This window comes from Dermacentor albipictus, chromosome 5 (assembly GCF_038994185.2).
Source record: "Dermacentor albipictus isolate Rhodes 1998 colony chromosome 5, USDA_Dalb.pri_finalv2, whole genome shotgun sequence".
Lineage (NCBI taxonomy): Eukaryota > Metazoa > Arthropoda > Arachnida > Ixodida > Ixodidae > Dermacentor > Dermacentor albipictus.
This window is the reverse complement of record NC_091825.1, coordinates 75,991,775-76,009,474: the sequence shown is the minus strand read 5'-3', so window position 1 is coordinate 76,009,474 and position 17,700 is coordinate 75,991,775. Positions and strand designations below refer to the sequence as shown.

Sequence of the window (17,700 nt, the reverse complement as noted above, 5' to 3'; positions counted from 1 at the left end):
TTGATTCAGAGGAATGTTTCCACGGTGGTTGCAGTCTGTGAATGGGGTTCCATTATATCTTTTGCACAAAATAAGACGCTGTTAACGGAAACAAAGGTGAACTGAATAGCACATAAGAACAGGGCCATCTTTTGTGATACGAGACCCGTCGGGAACCATGTAACCTCCTGCGTCACATTATTCCCTCCTCTCGTTTGTCTCTGGCTGCGCTTAGGGCAGAATATATTAGTTGTTTTATATTTCTCCCAGACGTTCTTGATAGAACAGTAGTTTTCACTGTTTCCAGTGATACCTTTTTTTATACCCTGAGAACCCACGTGCTGCGATGCACACGATATTTTTTTTTTTCATTTAAGCTCTTCAGAAGGGAATCAGATTGAAGAAACTAAACAACTAAACCTGCGCCACAGATTCTGACAGCCAACAAAAACAAACATTTCGCTTGTGAGAACATTTCTACTTGCTTGTCAAAAAGTACTGGCACGTCGTCATCTCCCTCAGTCCAAGTGACTCAGTTGGCCAGGCGAGAGTGAAATTCGGGGTCTTCGTACATAGCAGCAGGTTTCTATTTGAAAAAAGGTACATTTGCATGCACGCCTTTTAATGCGAAAATATTACATGTCCCATTACGCGTAAATTCGGCCCTGCAGTCGGCGGCATGACCGAATGATGGTACGAAAAATAACCGATGGCAAAGAGTAAAACTACACGAAAAGATACTCTCTAACTGATGTCAAATTTCTCAGGGACATTGCTGCAAACACAGCAAACAATGCTTTATAAAATAATATCAGTGGGTGTGAGACGAGTACGCTTTCCCGACGCCATGCCGGCTCCATGGTTTTGGCTCACTGAATGTGTGCCTGGTGCGTGCGTTGTTGGGCACGTGACGGCGCAGCCAATGGGTAGGAGGTGGCACCACATCACGAGTGTATAAGAGGAGTGTTTAAAATAAAATGCATTAATGTCCGATAAAATGCGGCTGAGCGATCCTTCGAATTGTGAACTCCTTGCGGACAACCGAGCTCGTTGCGACGCTTCTCTCATTTTAATTTGCTCTTAGCGAGGCGCGGAACGCAGGCGAGCGCTTGTGCACAGAAAGAACGCGCAGAAAGAAAAAAAAAACGTTTCACCAGTGCGGCTAACATGCTTTCACATTGCCACACATAAGCAGCCTTAAATGTTAAGGCTGAATTTTTCTATATAGTGCATCTATTCATGCGTCAATAGACGCGATTGATGGCTGCGCACACGTTTCCCCAAACCGTATTCCTCTTTTGTGATGTTCTTTATATTCTACTGGACCCACCGTGGTTGCTCAGTGGCTATGGTGGTGGGCGGCTGAGCACGAGATCGCGGGATCAAATCCCGGCCGCGGCGGCCGCATTGCGATGGGGGCGAAATGCGAAAACAACCGTGTACTTCGATTTACGTACACGTTAAAGAACCCCAGGTGGTCGAAATTTCCAGGCTGCTCCACTACGGCGTGCCTCAAAATTAGAAAGGGGTTTTGGCACGTTAAACCCTATAATTCTTAATTTTTAAAAATATTCTACCGGTCAACTGCTGCATTTTTGTTAACTTTTCAGTTTAGACTCGTTTTATGATATTACAAATGATGGGTAAGACTATACGGAAATTAATTCTGTTCGTGAAAATGTTGCATTCGTATGTCACCAAACCCTCCATTGGAAGTGTTCCGATGCATGGTAAAAAAATGCAAGAAGGTACTTGCTTAAAGCAAGTTTATACATACACGCTCGAGAAGCAGTCGCAGAAAATGTCACTGTGCTATAAAAGCGATGTGTTGCTTGTCACCATTTGCTACCTCACGCTTAATGTTGCTTCGGCGTACAAGAGAAAGGTAAATCCACTTTCAGAAAGTGCACAAGTATCCCGAAAAATGGGTGCGCAGTGTGTAGGCTTTTAAAGAAATTGCTTGTAATTCCCCGTTTCCCCCATCGCTTAGCGAAATATTACGTATTTTAAAGCTCGCAGGTGGGCAGGTGTGGTTTGTACAACCGAATTTTTGAGTACTTCAACGCTTCTCTCTGACATAGAAGGGTATTTCACGTGCCAGCCGCTACACACTTGTTTGTTCCGGAAGGCTCACCACGCATCTTTCGTAGACTAAAATGCACATGGCTTCGTCGCGGCTGAGATAGCACATATGGCTCGTAAATCTTAAGCGGTGGCTCGAAATCGGTTGTGTCGCGTCTTCCGATTTTTGCGGTTTAAGGGATGGGTATACTGACGTAGATCTTGTGTTTGACAGCATCAGAAGTACATAGCGGGCAGGAATACGGTAAAGAAGAAAATCGGAAGAATGTGTCATAGATGCCAAGAAATAGTCCTACATATTCAAGTGAAGTCATGATTACGATTGCCTACGGTTGCTAGCCTCTTCGTTTTTCGATACTGCGATTTGCCTAGTTTTCCTGACACTATCCTCATGCGCGCTTGTGGCAATCAAAAGGGACTCTCAGCCATGATAAGGGCACTCTCGCTAAAAGAATGTACTTGCTTTTTTCAGGCTTTGTCACGTTCTCATAACCGGGTCTACCTGTTCTTATTCCGTTATTCCACTTGTGAAGGCTACATCATCCAGCCATCTCACCCTGTTTTACTACGAAGTTGCTTCGGCAGTCCACTCTCTAACAGGCAGTCTGCACTTGAGCTTTTCTTAAATGCACACAGATAGCTGAAGGTATTTGTAGATAATATGCTGATATGTGGTTGTTTACACGCGCATGCGGCTCATCAGTTACTTTCAGGATTCGTCTTAGGTGAGGAGGGACGAGAACAGTGAACAGATAGGGAGGCAGAAACGTTGATAAATGATATATTGAGATATTACTGGGTGCATGATGCCAGCCCTCAAAACGCGCCACATTCAGCGAGCTTGACGGCTTCGTGCAGATTTGGCGCCGTTGGTGATCGTGCTGTGCGTGGGCGTGTTGCCAGTGTGGATAATTCTGGCTCGGCGCAACAGCGTGTCCCGAGTGGTGCTACGCGTCGGCTGGCTGCCAATCATCGTCGCCCTCACGGTCTCCAGGTGGGCCTATGCAGAACCCGTTACTCTCGCTGAAATCATGGCGTTCATCAACGCTAAGGTGATCGTATACACGCCACGGCGGCCGCTTTTCGGTGGGGGTGAAATGCGAAAACAGCCGCGTACATAGACTTGGGGCCACTTTAAAGAACCCCAGGTGGTCCGCATTTCCAGGTGCCCCGCTACGGCGTGCCTCCTAATCAAATGGTGGTTTGGCACGTACAACCGCATAAGTTAATCATAAGGTGATGTTCAAATCTAGGAATGAGGAGAAAGGGGGGCCAAACATAAATGTACTTAAAGTACCACGTATTACTACTTTTTTCTGCAGTGCATCGCTGAACATATAAGCTTATATATAAACGTACATTTAGCGGGATAACGTGACGATAACTGCGGCGAAGTGTATGAGTCACATAGATGCCAAGGGGAAGTAAATGACTAGGCCAATACTGTTTCATGCGGTATTTATATCAATCTCCCAAAGTACAACTTGGTTGTTTGATATTATGAACCCGTATACGTACTTGCAGCTTCGGTGGATACATCCTGGATTATGCCGTCATAACGTATCCACCAATCGCTCTGCACTTGTCATCGGTCAATGGTGAGATATGCACTTTTGTTACTGCCTATTACGTCAGTTTGCTGACGTAGACACGTTTGCATTTGAATTCTAAGTGCCTTTTCTTTTTCACTTAGTGAACGGCGGTGAAAACGTAATTCAGGTAGCTAGCTAGTCTAGGGCCAAATTTATGGCCTTGGTACAAAGCAGCAGTATCTTAGCGCAAAGGCATTCCTCCGTATGCGCGTCTTTTTGTACTCGCTCATATTACTCTGCTCCAATTATGCGTTTGTCCTGATTCTTCGTTACTATGAAAATATATTGTAGAGCTTTTATTTTATTATTTCTCACGAAGTTGCTCACTCCTGTAATTACAATATATCAGCATGTCAAAAAGAAATACACAGTATATGAAAGTAAGGCTAAACAAGCGCTTCCTTACATGACAGAAGATTTACTTCAATTTGTGAACTTAGTCTCTGTGTGTCTTTAATATCGTCAATCCTATAGACAAGTTCTTTTTCACCAATAAAGGGCCCGCTCATTGAAATTCAGATTCTCCTCCCAATATATGCGAACGCTTCTCACCCTCCGGCGCATTTATGTCCCTTGTATTTCTTACGTCACCGAAAGCATCTATCTCGACCTCACGATATAATATTCTCTTGTCGAAAAATTCAAACCCAATTTAGGTATTCAAGGACCTTTGCTACCGCGTTGAAAGATTCCAATTGTGAACGTGCTGTGTACGAAAAAAATCATTTTTGGGAAGTTCAACTACAGGTACACGTATATAGCAAACATTCTGGTGGATTTCCCTCGAATGCCCCACCCCATGTCCACGGTCCCATGTTGTTCCTATCGCTTTACTGATGGTGCAAGTGGGCATGCATCAATTTGTTCAAGAAACAGAAACAAAGACAGGCAGCAAATATTTGTGCACCAATTATTTGTGCACCAAGAAAGGCACCAATTATTTGTGCACACTTCGTTTGACGGAAAGTGTGACTGTAGCCGACCTTATTGGACCATTGTGCACAGCATGGTCCATAGAAAAACGCCGCGGCGACACAAGAATAAGCTACACACGATCGAATGCCGCTATGACCTCCTACCTTTCCATGAAAATTCTTGGTTTGCTTATAGGCTAGCCTCGTCGTCATTGTTGCTTTCTTCCGAACACTGTCAATTCTTAAACACTTAACACCTCAACGTGTACATGCTCATACTTTTATTGCATAGTTTTTGCCATTTTGCTGTAATCTTAGGCCCCTTTACTGCCCTGTTACATACGCCACCTTACATAGCACCATCTCACAGCATTAAACATCCCCACATCATCATCATCATCATCATCATCAATATCACTGTTGCCTTCGTTGACATTCGCGTGCTTTCCACCCTAAAAGCTTTGAAGACATTGTCAGCAGTCAGTTTGAACAATATTTTTACGTAAAAGACAGGGCATATTTGGCATGCATCGCACTGACTGCTGTTTTAGAACAAGCAGTGCACGTGTTCAGTGATTCCTGCGGCAATGCAGCAGGACCGTAACACTACCTAACATCGGCACGCTCCTCAAGTGCATCCCCCAACGCTGCCATTACCATCAGTGCAGAGCGCAGCTCAATTGCCTTTGCAGAGGACAGAGGTGGCACTGTTATTTGGCGTTCATTCTAATGCAACAATTCAGCCGTCGGAAATGCCTAATTTCCTTCGTTGCGCGGGCAAATTTGTTGCAGTGGTCTTCGTTGTAGGGGCATTCAGAATCAGAATGAGAATGTTCATGAAATTTATTTAGTACGAAAGATAAGCAATTCAGTACATGTGAAAGGCAACAGTTTGCCCTAATCTTAATGAACCCTTCGTTATAGGTCATCTTGTAGTCGAGGCTTTCGTTCTAGAGGCGTTTCACGGTACGTACTACAACTGGTTACGAACGCACACGCCCAATCCTACCCTTTGTCCTCTGAGTAACCTAATGCCTTGGTGTACGCAAGTGCACGCTAGAACTACGCTCAGCCACACGCAATTGCTCTAGCCATCAGGAATAATAAGTGGGCCTGCATTTACAGTGATTCGAAATCCGCTGTAAAGTGTTTTGATAAAGGCTACGTAGCTGGAGTTGCAGCTAAACTTTTTGAAAACATTGAGATTATGAAAACTGAAATACGATGGTTTCCTGCGCATATGGGGAAAGTGGACGAGACTCGGGTAAACCTCAATGAGGTTGCTCATGACTTGGCACGAGGACTTGCTAACCGTAACAGTCACAACCGAGCCGTTCACCATCAAGCCAAGGAATCTAGAGATCATTTAATAACATACAATGACGTTACCAAACATTACTATTTAGGGCGCAAACAATTCCCATTGCCACATTAAAAACTGAACAGTGCTCAGGCAGTCTCACTGCGTTTATTGCAAACGGGTAGATATCCTACACCGTACACCATTAATAACATATATCCAGAGAGGGAGATTAAGATGGACTGCAATGATTGTAATGGCATCATTGGAATCAGACATAGGCTGGCGGGGTGTGCTGTGGCTCTCCCCAACCTCATTGAAGGATGGACACAGTGGGAGAAAAGGATTCAAAGCACATTGTTTCAGGACCAACTAAGGGCAGTCCAGAGGGCCCATGATGTCGCTGAAAGGCTTGACCTGACAGTGCCAACGCGGGAGCGGCCCGCCTTGGCTTGAGGAGTCGAACCTCCGGACCTCATGACAATAAAGGTTTTCACACACACACACACACACACACACACACACGCACACACGTCTTCAAAGGTCAGCCTCTAAGCTGTTCATTCTCTTGCGCCGGCAGTGATCGTCTCCCGGCGACATCCTGCCTTGCCATCGGTGCGACCTGCCCGAAAATGTCTGCACCCGCAGCGTTCGTAAGACTGCGTAGGTTGATTGTGGTTAAGTGAAACAACTTCTGACCGATTGTTTAAGCATATACAACTTGCGGAAAATTCTATTCACCATTCAAAGAGACCCAGGACCACCGCTCGGGTATGACGAAGAAACACATTCCCCGGATAGCGTATACCGTGGTGTGAAAATCTCTCCCAAATGTTGCGGTCACGTGTTGCGCATTGAGCGCGCAAGCGGAGCGCAAAGACACCTTTCTTTATAACGCTGTCTCTTCAACAGATACCTGCCCTTCACTCTTTTCTTGACGCATTACTTTATAATAAGTCACATTCCCATACGCGGCTGCTATTGGCCAACAGCTAACATCAATCAAGAAGAGAGTTTGAATCAATGCGCTTCTTGCTACTCTTACAGTGCACATTTATTAACTCAGTTTAATGAACAGGCAAACGTGTGCTTTCGAATTTCGGTAATAATTAGGTACTTCCGCAAGAAGCTGACCAAGCTTCCGCAAGAAACTATGGTCACCCTGTTTATCGGTGCAGTAGTCATCGGGTCTCGCTGATTTCGACTGATTTTGAACGCTCAAGCAACCTCGAACCACGCGAAACTTAAGGTCAGACGACACGCACCCTTGCAAGCGCTCGCTCACTCCTAGCCGCCCCTGGTTAGACGCCTTGACTGACTTCACTTTCTAATCAGCTATTCAGCGACCATCCATCGTTCAAGCTTGTGCAGGACAAAGCCGGTCCGCACCACGTAACACAGCCCTGCAGGAGCATGCGAGTAGGAGCCCGCACTCTAGCCTTATCCTGCACACACAAAAAAAAACGCTGCAGTTGCATGTAGGTGCTGTCTGCTACGCATAGCGTAGATACCGCGGCCACCTCGGGATGCTGCGACGAGTCAATCGGCTCAGCGCGCTGTGGTTCGCTGAGGCAAACGCCGCGTCCGCTACGTCTTAGGAGCCAGAATGGGAAATAGTGGCGCGTACGTGAACATCCAAAATTAAATTTAAACTGCGCGCCACCGTGACGTCCGGGAAGCGGAGCGTTGTTGGCATACCCCGCTCCATCGTAGCTTTGCAGTGCAAATGACTGAAGGAGTGGAATCACCGCGATCGTTATGTTTGATTGAAAATACCTCCTCTTCTCCTGAAAGCATTGAATGACTTTTTGTGGCAAGGTGTTTCTAAAATAGTCTGTTTTCGAATGCATTTATATACTTCGATAATGATTGGTACAGAACGCCTTTAAAAGACATTCCCCTGCCTTATCGGTCACATCAAGGTAAAGCGTTCCGATGGTGGCAGCGCATTGTGTATTAGTGAATTACAGCGGTCCACATAGAATTGACCTAGTAACAAACAACCAAAACAAAGCTTGGCTGCACCATGCCTATTTGTAACGAAAGCTGCGCAGCAGCGCTGACTTCATTTTTTTTTTTCTACATGCGTGGTTCATTTCAACGCTTTATGTGTCGTAATGGTTGCGCTAGTGATTCTTCCTTTGCGTATTGTTCGATGGGGAGGGGGGGGGGAGAAAAATGTAGGTAGCTTTGTCGCTATAGCGTTCCACTGCTGAGCACGAGGTCGTGGGTTCGTTTACCGACCGCGGGGACCGCATAGTCGTGAGGGTGAACTGCACCAACGCTCATGTACTTCGATTTAAGTCAATTAAAGATCTCCAGTGGGGTTAATGTTGATTTAGAGCATTCCACTATGGCATTCCTCCTAACACTCTGCACTTTATAAATGTTAAATGACATAAACAATGTCTGTATTTCATTTCCTAACGCAGTTCTTGTGGCCCTTCTTAGGCATCGCCGCTGCTTTTAATAAAGAATCACCGTGTCATTGTATATACAGCAGTGCAGGCATGTTACGGCACTCAGCCCGTTTCGTATCTTCATTGGCGAAGCAGATCTTAGTTGGGGTAATATATTATTGTACGGTGTTATCATCGTGCCACCGACCGCTGTTGATGCTTACTACAGGAACAAGGGACAAGATATTGCACAAAAATTTATTATCGCGTTGTTCGACTTAGCTGTTACCATCGACTGTAATAAACTATGACTTTACTCTCTATAGCTCACGAGTTCGATGGTGTGTGCGTGCAGCACTGGGCGGGAACCTAGCGGCCGTGTTCAGCTGCAGCTTGTCCAGCTACCTGAACCGTCTGACGGTGCTGGGACAGCTGCCCGCGGGGGAGCCCCTCTGTGTAGGTCCACTGCAGATGTACTACCAAGGCGGCGAGATGGCCAACGTTGCCTACGTGCTCGTCGGTGTCGTGGTGCCCGGCCAGACACTGTTCGCCGTGCTCTCCAGGGTTCTACGCTTTGGAAGAATCTCCATGAGCATCACATTCTTCGCAGTATACATTGGCGCATCACTCGCGCAGGTGCGTCTTCTACAACTGTCAGCGTGCTCGTGCAGGACGCCTTCCTATTCACACATCGCTTCTATTTGCATATTGCTATGTCGTAAATTTGGGAGTGTACAACAGGGTTCAGGGGATCACCGTTTTTCTTTATTTCTTGTTTCAGCCAGAAACTCTCGCATAAAATTGTTTGTTTTCAGCTCGTGGCTATTGGGACATTGGGTGTTAGTATGTCGAAATTGTATACTGGCTTTGCTAAATACGATTCAGTAAAAACCTACGACGTATTTTTCTTTGGCGGTGGTCACGCAAAGCTACCATCTATAAGCAACGGTGACACAGCCAAGTTTTCCTTCTAATTATATGTTGGGCATGCACAGATAGGGTGACGCCATCTTCGGAAGCACACCGCTGACGTGGTACGACAAACACGGCCTGTTCCTCATATATTTTCACTGCCGGCGCCCAAACGAAGCACCTGGCTAGTGCCCTAGCTCGTAGACGTATCTGCAAGTGCCTTAAATACACGGAAAATTGGTAATTGGGAAATTAATGGTTCTGAGCATACTGACGCCTCCTCCATGTCTGTTCTTTTTTTTTACTCTCTGCTTATCCTTTTTTTTTCGTTTCTCCTGGTTTTCAGTTTTATATTTTTTTTTACATCCCCCTTGTACCGTTCTCTTTTACTTTCTGATCTTTTGGTTTCTATCAAAGGGACTGAAATAGATCATGCAGATGATAGAGGGACAATAAACCAGGGAAAGGCTACCAGATGTTCTTTGTGTTGTTTTATCGATTTTCCAGCCACTATTTTTGACTCAAACGCAATATATCTATATGTAACGCATGCATTATACCGCGTCATGCTCGTATAGTTAGTAGGGTATGAGCATTTGACTTCGTAAAAGCATGCAGCGTTGTGCGAATGCATCCAGGGGTGTGCAACATTATTTTCGCTACGCAGATGTGGACTATGTTCGTCGCCTGCAGGGAGGGGGGAAGCGCTTCGCATTATTAAATCACTTTTGTTTTCTGAATATTCTTGTTGTCTATGTTAGCTACGAACTACCGCGTAGCTAGATGTTCTGCGGCGTTGCAAACTCTTTCTGTCTGCGCGAACTACGCTACTTGCAAGGCGGCCGAGGCGACGACTTTGCCAACATTACTTCATGCTACGTCACACCGACTGCAGCATGAGTCTTTCGAGTGAGGGCACCTGCCCACAATATTAACCCTGTGACCGTGAACACCTCTCGGCCATAGTGACGTTGTAGATACTTGTAGATATTTGTATAATTGTAGGTACTTGTTGTAGATACTTTTCTTTGTGGCTCTGACAATGTCACGCGATCGCAAATCTCCTTTTTGCCTTGGTGACTGCAGGTAGTGGTATTGCTGTACCTGGCACGTCTCGTTGTGTACCGTCTCTGGGACTGGAGCATTGACCCGGATAACGCAGCTATCCCGTGCCTGACTGGCTGTGGTGACTTCCTGGGAACCGGATTCCTTACACTCGCCTACGTGGTACTCCATTACGTGGGCGACGAATCAGCCGTTCAGGAAGAAGAGTTACGTTCCATCAGCCAAACGTCTACTCATCTCACACCAGCGCCATACTCGTCTTCCCCAAACTACGGCAATACCACCATTAGCTAAGCAATGTGCTGTAATGAGGGCAAGACATCCGGGGAAAAAAAAGGTTGCCGCCAAAAAGGGATCTCAAAGCACTTTGAACGCTGTCTTCTGTGATCTCCGATGACTTTTTTGTCTTTCGCGCCTATAATTCCTATCCATCTCTTAGTCTTTATTGAGTGAATTACCAACGAGTATTAAAGGAACATGCAAAAAAAAAAGATGCGTCCTTGTACAGATTCTGATGATTATCCTTCTCATAAAAATTGTCTAACTCAACTTGAATCTGACAGAAATAACGTATGTGACTTAATGAGTTACGCGCCTTACACGCCGAAACGTAAACCTGTATATACTATTTATATAGAAAGCACTCATTTTTATTGTTTTGGTGAGCTAATACAATCTGCCAACTCCATGACGCTGAACTTCTACCTCGGGGTATAGGAGCATTATGAAAAGTACGAAAGCCAATTTCTGGCTATTGTAAAAGGACGATATCTCAAGTGATCAACTTTTGCGAATCTTGGCCATTAGGTCCCGATGGAATTTCGAAAAATTTAAGGAACAGGAAATATTACAGTTTTTGAACGTACGGCGACCACATTAGCCGACAGTATTAAGGAAGCTATCAATACTTTCGAAAAGGTGACTTTAGTAAGACAAAGTCGCCATATGTAATTGAGCTGAATTAAAGTACAGTCACCAGTATACGTAAATCTATGTGTGTGTAAATAAAGATTATAGATTTCTATATTTATTTATGGAAGTTTGATTGTAAAACGCATTTATTGAAATCAGTACGTATTGTGCGAAGTCCCTAGCTACCTTTTTGTGGAGTTCTTTTTTTTATGAAGCATCCACGGGAGAAGTAAATATTAACTTTGCTGGATTTATGGTATGTTGCCTATATGCACTTTATTTTTAAATATTGAGTCCTGTTTCACTAATTATTACTTGATTATTTTGCATGATAGATGATTTGTGCTTTCAGATACCTGTCGTGTATGGTGTACACTCTTTTTTCATGAACTTGTTTTCTTTCTTTATTTTATTTACGCTAGACAAATTTTCTCGTGTTTTTATCACTTCTTCCACATAATTATGGATTTTACGTCTACTTTAGGGTTGCGGGTCTCTTCATGAACTGAGTTTACCTATTCAGATGTTCTGTGGCAAAAGTTCCTTCTGCGCAGTCACGGCGGCCACATTTCAATGGAGCGGAATACGAAAACACCCATGCACGCTTCGGAACCCCAGGTGGTCGAAATTTCCGGAATCCTCCACTACGGTGTGCCTCATAATCAGAAAGTGGTTTCGGCACGTAAAACCCCATAATTTAATTTTTTGAGTAAATATTTCATATTAAGAACATGAAAAGCTCCAGATCACGTTTCCTTTTTTTGCGCTAGCAATTATATGGACACTCCAGGCGCATTTTTGTCGTCACCATTGGCTTCGCCGTCACCATGACCTGCCGTATCAATTCCAAGGGCGATTACACCGTCGCCGCCTACCGTGCGCTGTACTTTCGAGTGAGAGCGTGCGAGGGTGATCGCGGTTCAACCTCGCGTGCGCAATGGAGGAAAGCTGGGAGGAAGCGCGCCGCCGTCCGTTGGGTGCAAGGAGCCAGGTGAAGGGAAGGTAGAGGGGGCACTGTGTTTTGGCAGCAGCTGCATTGGCACGCTCTAGCGAGCTTTGTGTTGACAGCGAACTGCTTTTTGAGCCCATTCGAGGTGAGTTTTGCGTGTGCTGTTTTCTCACCACTCAGTTTGCGTTGAAGCGATAGCCAGCATGAGGATCACTTCGCTCGCTGCTGCTGCCTCGCTTCTTCACGCCAGAATTTCGACAGCGAGCGTCCGCGGTCATGGAGTGTGATGTGTCCATAATTGCTTGTGTGCGCTGACAGCAGGCTTGCTATTTAGTTAGTGGGCGAGTGTTCACAGATTTATACTGCTTATAGAGCTACTAACTATCCTTAATTATCGTGGCTGTCCACTATTTCGCTATCGCAAGCGATAGTTCGCCTTCGTGCCTTAACCTAAGCGCTACTAGAGCTGCGTCTACTTAGTTAGTCTGCAAGATACCAAGCTGTATTCATTGCAGTGAAACACAGAGGGTCCCTTTCTTTTTTACTAAGCGTCAATGAGTGATGCAATAAGGTCTTTACCACAGGTTTTCTTACCACTACGTTTACAGCTTCGTTGGTCATCCACCTTCGCAGGGCAGAATGGCCTGTTGTCTTGAGGCTGTTCTCCAGGCTTTCTTGCTTAACATATGCGCCACTACAGCTGCGTCCACTTAGTTGCTGTGGAAAGTTGTGAGCTGCGGTTATTCAAGCGGAACACAGACGGTGGCTTTCGTTCGGCGTTTGCAATGTCACCAAGGTGATGCCACTCCAACAATCAAAGTGGTCGTCCACAAGCATGGCCTCTATGTTGAGCCAGACGATGACTTGGTAGTTGTATGCGTAATGTTTTGTTCATTGTGATCGTCCTTAGCGCGCCGATATACACCGGCGTAACGCGGACATGCACCGCGTGCGGCGCAGTTACGACCAGACTTTCCCACAATGATTACAAGAGGAAGGCTGGCCTTAGTGACTATGAGAGCTATAAGTGGGGCGTTGCGGCAGCCATCGATATTGTGGTAAGTACGTCGATTTGCCTTAACGTCGTCCTTCTGGCTGCTTAGTGAACTCTGTGATTTACAACGAAGTAATCATAGATAGATTATTAAAGTTGTCCAATGGCAGGATTCGAGCACAGGAACTGCAGCACGACAGCCCGATATTAAAACCATTGCGCCACGAACACTTGCATCGAGGGGCGGCATGGAACGACATCTTGAATGTCTCATGGGCAAGCCAGCGCATAGGGACACTTGGCGCGTTTGGATTTGGTAACCGCGATAGGCTAAACCGCTTCTTCACGTCGAAAAGTATAGGTTGCTAGGAAATATTGAATAAAGGAAGCTAAAGCGTAGTAAACAAAGTCACAAGGGCGTCCGAATCCAAAAGCACGCAGATAAGAGAGATCCAAATCCATGTACCATATTCGTGAGAGCCTTTTGTTGCCATGAAGAGGGCGGGTGGAGCGGGGGGGTGTGGGGGTGTGGCGGGGGCACTTCTGCACAAGTGTTGCCGCGAGAAACAGTGCGGAAGCTCTTGCCAGTGCTTTTGGTTTATTGAAACAGCCGCAGCTACCAGGTGACCGCTTCGCAGCGTAGCGGAACTACGCCGCGCGTGGCGCGCGTACGTGCTACGCTGCAGTGTAACATCCAAAGAAAATATGCCTGGTTCAAAGTTTCCACGAAGCCCACACGTTCGAAACATACCGGTTCATTGGCGGTTCCGAGCTGCTCTATATGGCATAGAGTGCTGAGGCAACACTTCCAGTGGAACAAACTATTGTAGCTCCATATTCATTACAGACTGAAGTGACGTGATTTCTGTTGCCAAAGGAGCGAAATTTGCTTTCCTTGCCTGATATTACAGCTGTATTTTCCCAGCGTCCCGTCATTCGACTGGGTGGCCATTTCAACGGTGGCCATTTCGACGGTGGCCAACTCTGACGCGGCTTATTCAAATACATATAAAATACAAAAAAACTCCTTCTGAGACAACCACTGGACCGAGGTTAATTAAATTTGTTGCATTTGAGAGAGAAAAGTAAATTCTAGGGATTGTTGGAAGCAGAATTTCGATTTAGGGCTTGAATTTTGTTAACAAGATTTTCTAAAATTCCAAAGTCTGAAAAATATGCAAGCACGAAGTTTGAAAATAATGGCTCTGAATGAAGAACAGATATCGCGGTTCTGTAAATGGCATCCGCTAGACCAGTGAAAGCGGACAAATTAGATATGTCAGTTTACATGTTACGTTAATTCGTCACGATGTGTACAAGGGTTCTGCAAAAGCTGTATTTCCATAATGCCATTTTTTTTTTACATTGACGTCTAACATATCAATGTCGCCCGCCTTGATGTACTATTAGATGCGTTTCACATAACTGTGATATCACTTTTCATTGCTCAGTTAGAGCTGTAAACTTGATAGCTTGGTTTTCTGAAAGTTTTTGATATTTGGCACTTTTTGATTAAAAATTTACAACTGAAATCACAACTTCGAGACCAACAGTCCCTATATCTTAACTTTTTCTTTTAAATGCAAGAAACCTAGCCAATTTGTTTTCATTTTCAGTCATACCAACACCCGATTTGTGGCCTATCCCCTATAGTGGATTTGTGCCATCATTTGGGGCTTCCTTATTATCACCATCACCACCACCACCAAATTTGGTGCGGTGGCTGCAGAGACAGACGAATTCTCCTTTTAGATGTATTTAGATGGGAGCACCCGAGCTAAAGGTTCATCTTGAGGCTTACGCGATGCTAAACAAGCAAGCAGAGTGCAATCGCAGTAAAAAAAAATGGCGACAGATTTCAATCAGGTTTTTGGAAGATGTACATAGCTTAAAAAAAAAACATCTAAAACGTGATTGCTTTAGTTGTGTTATAAGTAAAACGCAATCTTGACTATATGTATTCAACAGAAAACGAAAATATTTTATTTATAAACGTGTTGAAAGGTAATGCCAGCCAAGACGATTGCCTAGCCAATCCAGAACAAGGAGGTGGCGTGCGACGAGGTGGCATTTGATCTTGCTGGAAGAGTATATCAGTGAGCTCTGTTCTGATAATTTTATTAAAAGCTGTCCAACAGGTAAAATGAACTGATGTGTTCTTTTTCGATACGTTACATTTTGTATCGCTGAAACCGCAGGCGGCGAGGCTACGCACTCGGCCAGCGAAGTGCGTTCGGTGAACGCACTCCGACCGGAGTGCACTCTCCTGCGAGTACACTCCGTTGCGACGTTTAGATTTGGGAACGTGCACTTAAACCTGAGTGACACTCTCCTCCATAAATGCACTTAACTTGCCCGCTCGACAGGCATATTAGCCTCTGTGCTAAGTAGTTCTCGCTTGACGATAACATTTATCTAACCTCTCCCTGTAGAGGTTTGCAATGCAACATGCATTGCTATTCTGTATTACTGTTCTCTATTTTCATGCACGCTTGCTGTACAAAGTATTATAAGAATACACCTCACTAGGTGTCAAATTCCAATTGAGAATTAGGGGCTACATGTAAGACATACATAATGTTGGTGATCTTCTTAGCAATGCAAAACCTACTTTTCCCTGCTTTATCCTGTCAAAAAAATTAATTTCTTTGTATGTAAAATTTCAATATCTCTCGCTATATATTTTACATATGTGCTTTACTACGTGTCTCACGCGCATATATATATAGCTTTACAGCAAGGGACGTTATGGTCTCACTCTCCTGATTATTTTTATTACTTCCAGCCGATGTCATCACTGAAATCACAAAATACGCGGCACAATGCTCATCGTACCGCGAGGGTTTGAACTTAGGACCCACCAATTGGCCCTGCGGAATCCTGCCTTCCAGCTAGCTCGGATACAACATGCTGACCCTGGAGATCGCGATCGCTGCAGCAGCTGCCTGGTTTGGCAAATGGCCGCCCAATATCTGTCTACTAAACAGAGATGGCATCCGCGCTAACGTATCCTAGCACGTGACCTTCCCAGTTGCGGAAGCGACCCTAATTGGAAGTTTTATGCTTCTACATGCGGTGACAATGATTGCGGGCGTCAGTGCCGTCTTCCTTGGTCTTCCTCTAGCACCCGTTTACTGCTCAAGCTTACTGGATGGCGCAAAAGCTTTAATTTAGCGAAGATTAGTGGGGATTTCCGGGTAGATGAGAGGAGCAACAAAAGCCGGAGTCTTGCTACTTCACGAATGAGTGGTGCCACTTCTGCAGAGCAATACCACTAACTCCTACTTGTTGAAATGAGATTGATTGCTGCCTCACACCTGCGAATGTTCTCTCCCACACACACGGAAATAAACAACATCATGCTCGCTGCGCAATATCCTCTGCCCACTCCGTATCACAAGAGAAACTGCATTTTCTTTTTTTGTCTGTGCGCTCCTTTTTGGAGGCATCCGTACAGCTGCGCTGCCGAAGATGCTAGCAGTTTGCCGTCAGACGAAAGCGCCTTTCCTTTCTTGTGGTTGAGTTGGTAGCGCGCAGCGAGTATTTGATCAAACGTTCCCTGGAGGGATTAGCGTTTGGCCTTTGCTACTGTGCAAATCCCGTGCTGCCGACGTTTGCGCGGTGGCCTGAGTGCTGCATTCTTTACAAGCATAGATCCCTTTGTATTGCACTTTCCGCAGCTCTTTTGTTGTACTAGCCCGCCATTGACTTTCCTCAGCGCCTACACATCTGCGCTGGTCAAGCTGAATTCTCGAGAGGTGGATTTAGCTGAGGGCCAACTCCGATTCGACTTTTAAACTATATGTAAACGAAGAAATGCTTTCATGAGGCAATGGCTTGACCAAAGGGAATAAAGTTGTGTTTCACTTGAGAGGGAATCCTAAATTCTACCTAATATCAGAAGCACAAGGTTGAATTAGGGAATAAAATGTTTTTCAAAAATTGCTAATATATTGGCAACTAATAAAAAATAACATCGCGAAGTTTAAGAATGTGTAGCTACGCACCAAAAAAATACCGCAGTTCCGTAAACGAAGTTCGTTAAAAATATCAAGTGGACAAGCTTACAGCTCACATGGAATTCTTGCAATGTTTACCAAGTTTTTGCTAAAGCCCTACCCACAAATTAGTGAGAGATTTCAGACGTGGCATAGAAAAAAATGTTTGTCTGGTATAGGCGCATCATTAGGGTTAGTTTACAGAATCACTATATCATTTTTCTTGCTCACTTAAAAAGTTGCAAGTCTGTTATTTCAGTTTTTTTATACAAAAATTGCGGCCTAATTAAAAATACACTTCCTACAAAATTCTAATTTTTAATTTAAAATGGAGGAAACGTAATCAACAGTAGTGCGGTGGTTGCTTAGAAACACAGTTTTTCCTATCCCCTGCATTCAGATAAGAGCTTTGCTGTCACGTTAGCCTTTAAGAGTACACTCTAAGAAATGTGCGGTAGGAAACTGGGGTAACTTGACTAAGCGCATACGTGCTGTGTGCAAATTTCAGATGGTAAACGTGTAGTCTATGGTCGAAAAAAGAGCACCGAGGTGATGAACGGCAACCATTGCTCCACTGCACGCCAGTTTTTCCCCGTGTCGTTCA

The 17,700-nt window shown here is 44.9% G+C and overlaps 1 protein-coding gene across 2 annotated transcripts in view; it reads left to right on the top strand.

Annotated features, from left to right (window-relative positions):
- The window catches only part of LOC135899722 (solute carrier family 41 member 1-like), a 36,244-nt gene extending 25,268 nt beyond the window's left edge, over nucleotides 1-10,976 (top strand). Inside the window, exons 6-9 of one of the 2 annotated variants that reach the window (XM_065429040.2) lie at nucleotides 2,920-3,055; nucleotides 3,586-3,659; nucleotides 8,622-8,902; nucleotides 10,265-10,976. In XM_065429040.2, the coding sequence (XP_065285112.1) occupies nucleotides 2,920-3,055; nucleotides 3,586-3,659; nucleotides 8,622-8,902; nucleotides 10,265-10,537 (764 nt within the window). In that variant the 3' untranslated portion in view covers nucleotides 10,538-10,976. The remainder of the gene's footprint in view (nucleotides 1-2,919; nucleotides 3,056-3,585; nucleotides 3,660-8,621; nucleotides 8,903-10,264) is intronic. The other variant, XM_065429038.1, reaches the window with a different exon arrangement.
- The last annotated feature ends 6,724 nt before the right edge of the window (nucleotides 10,977-17,700 follow it).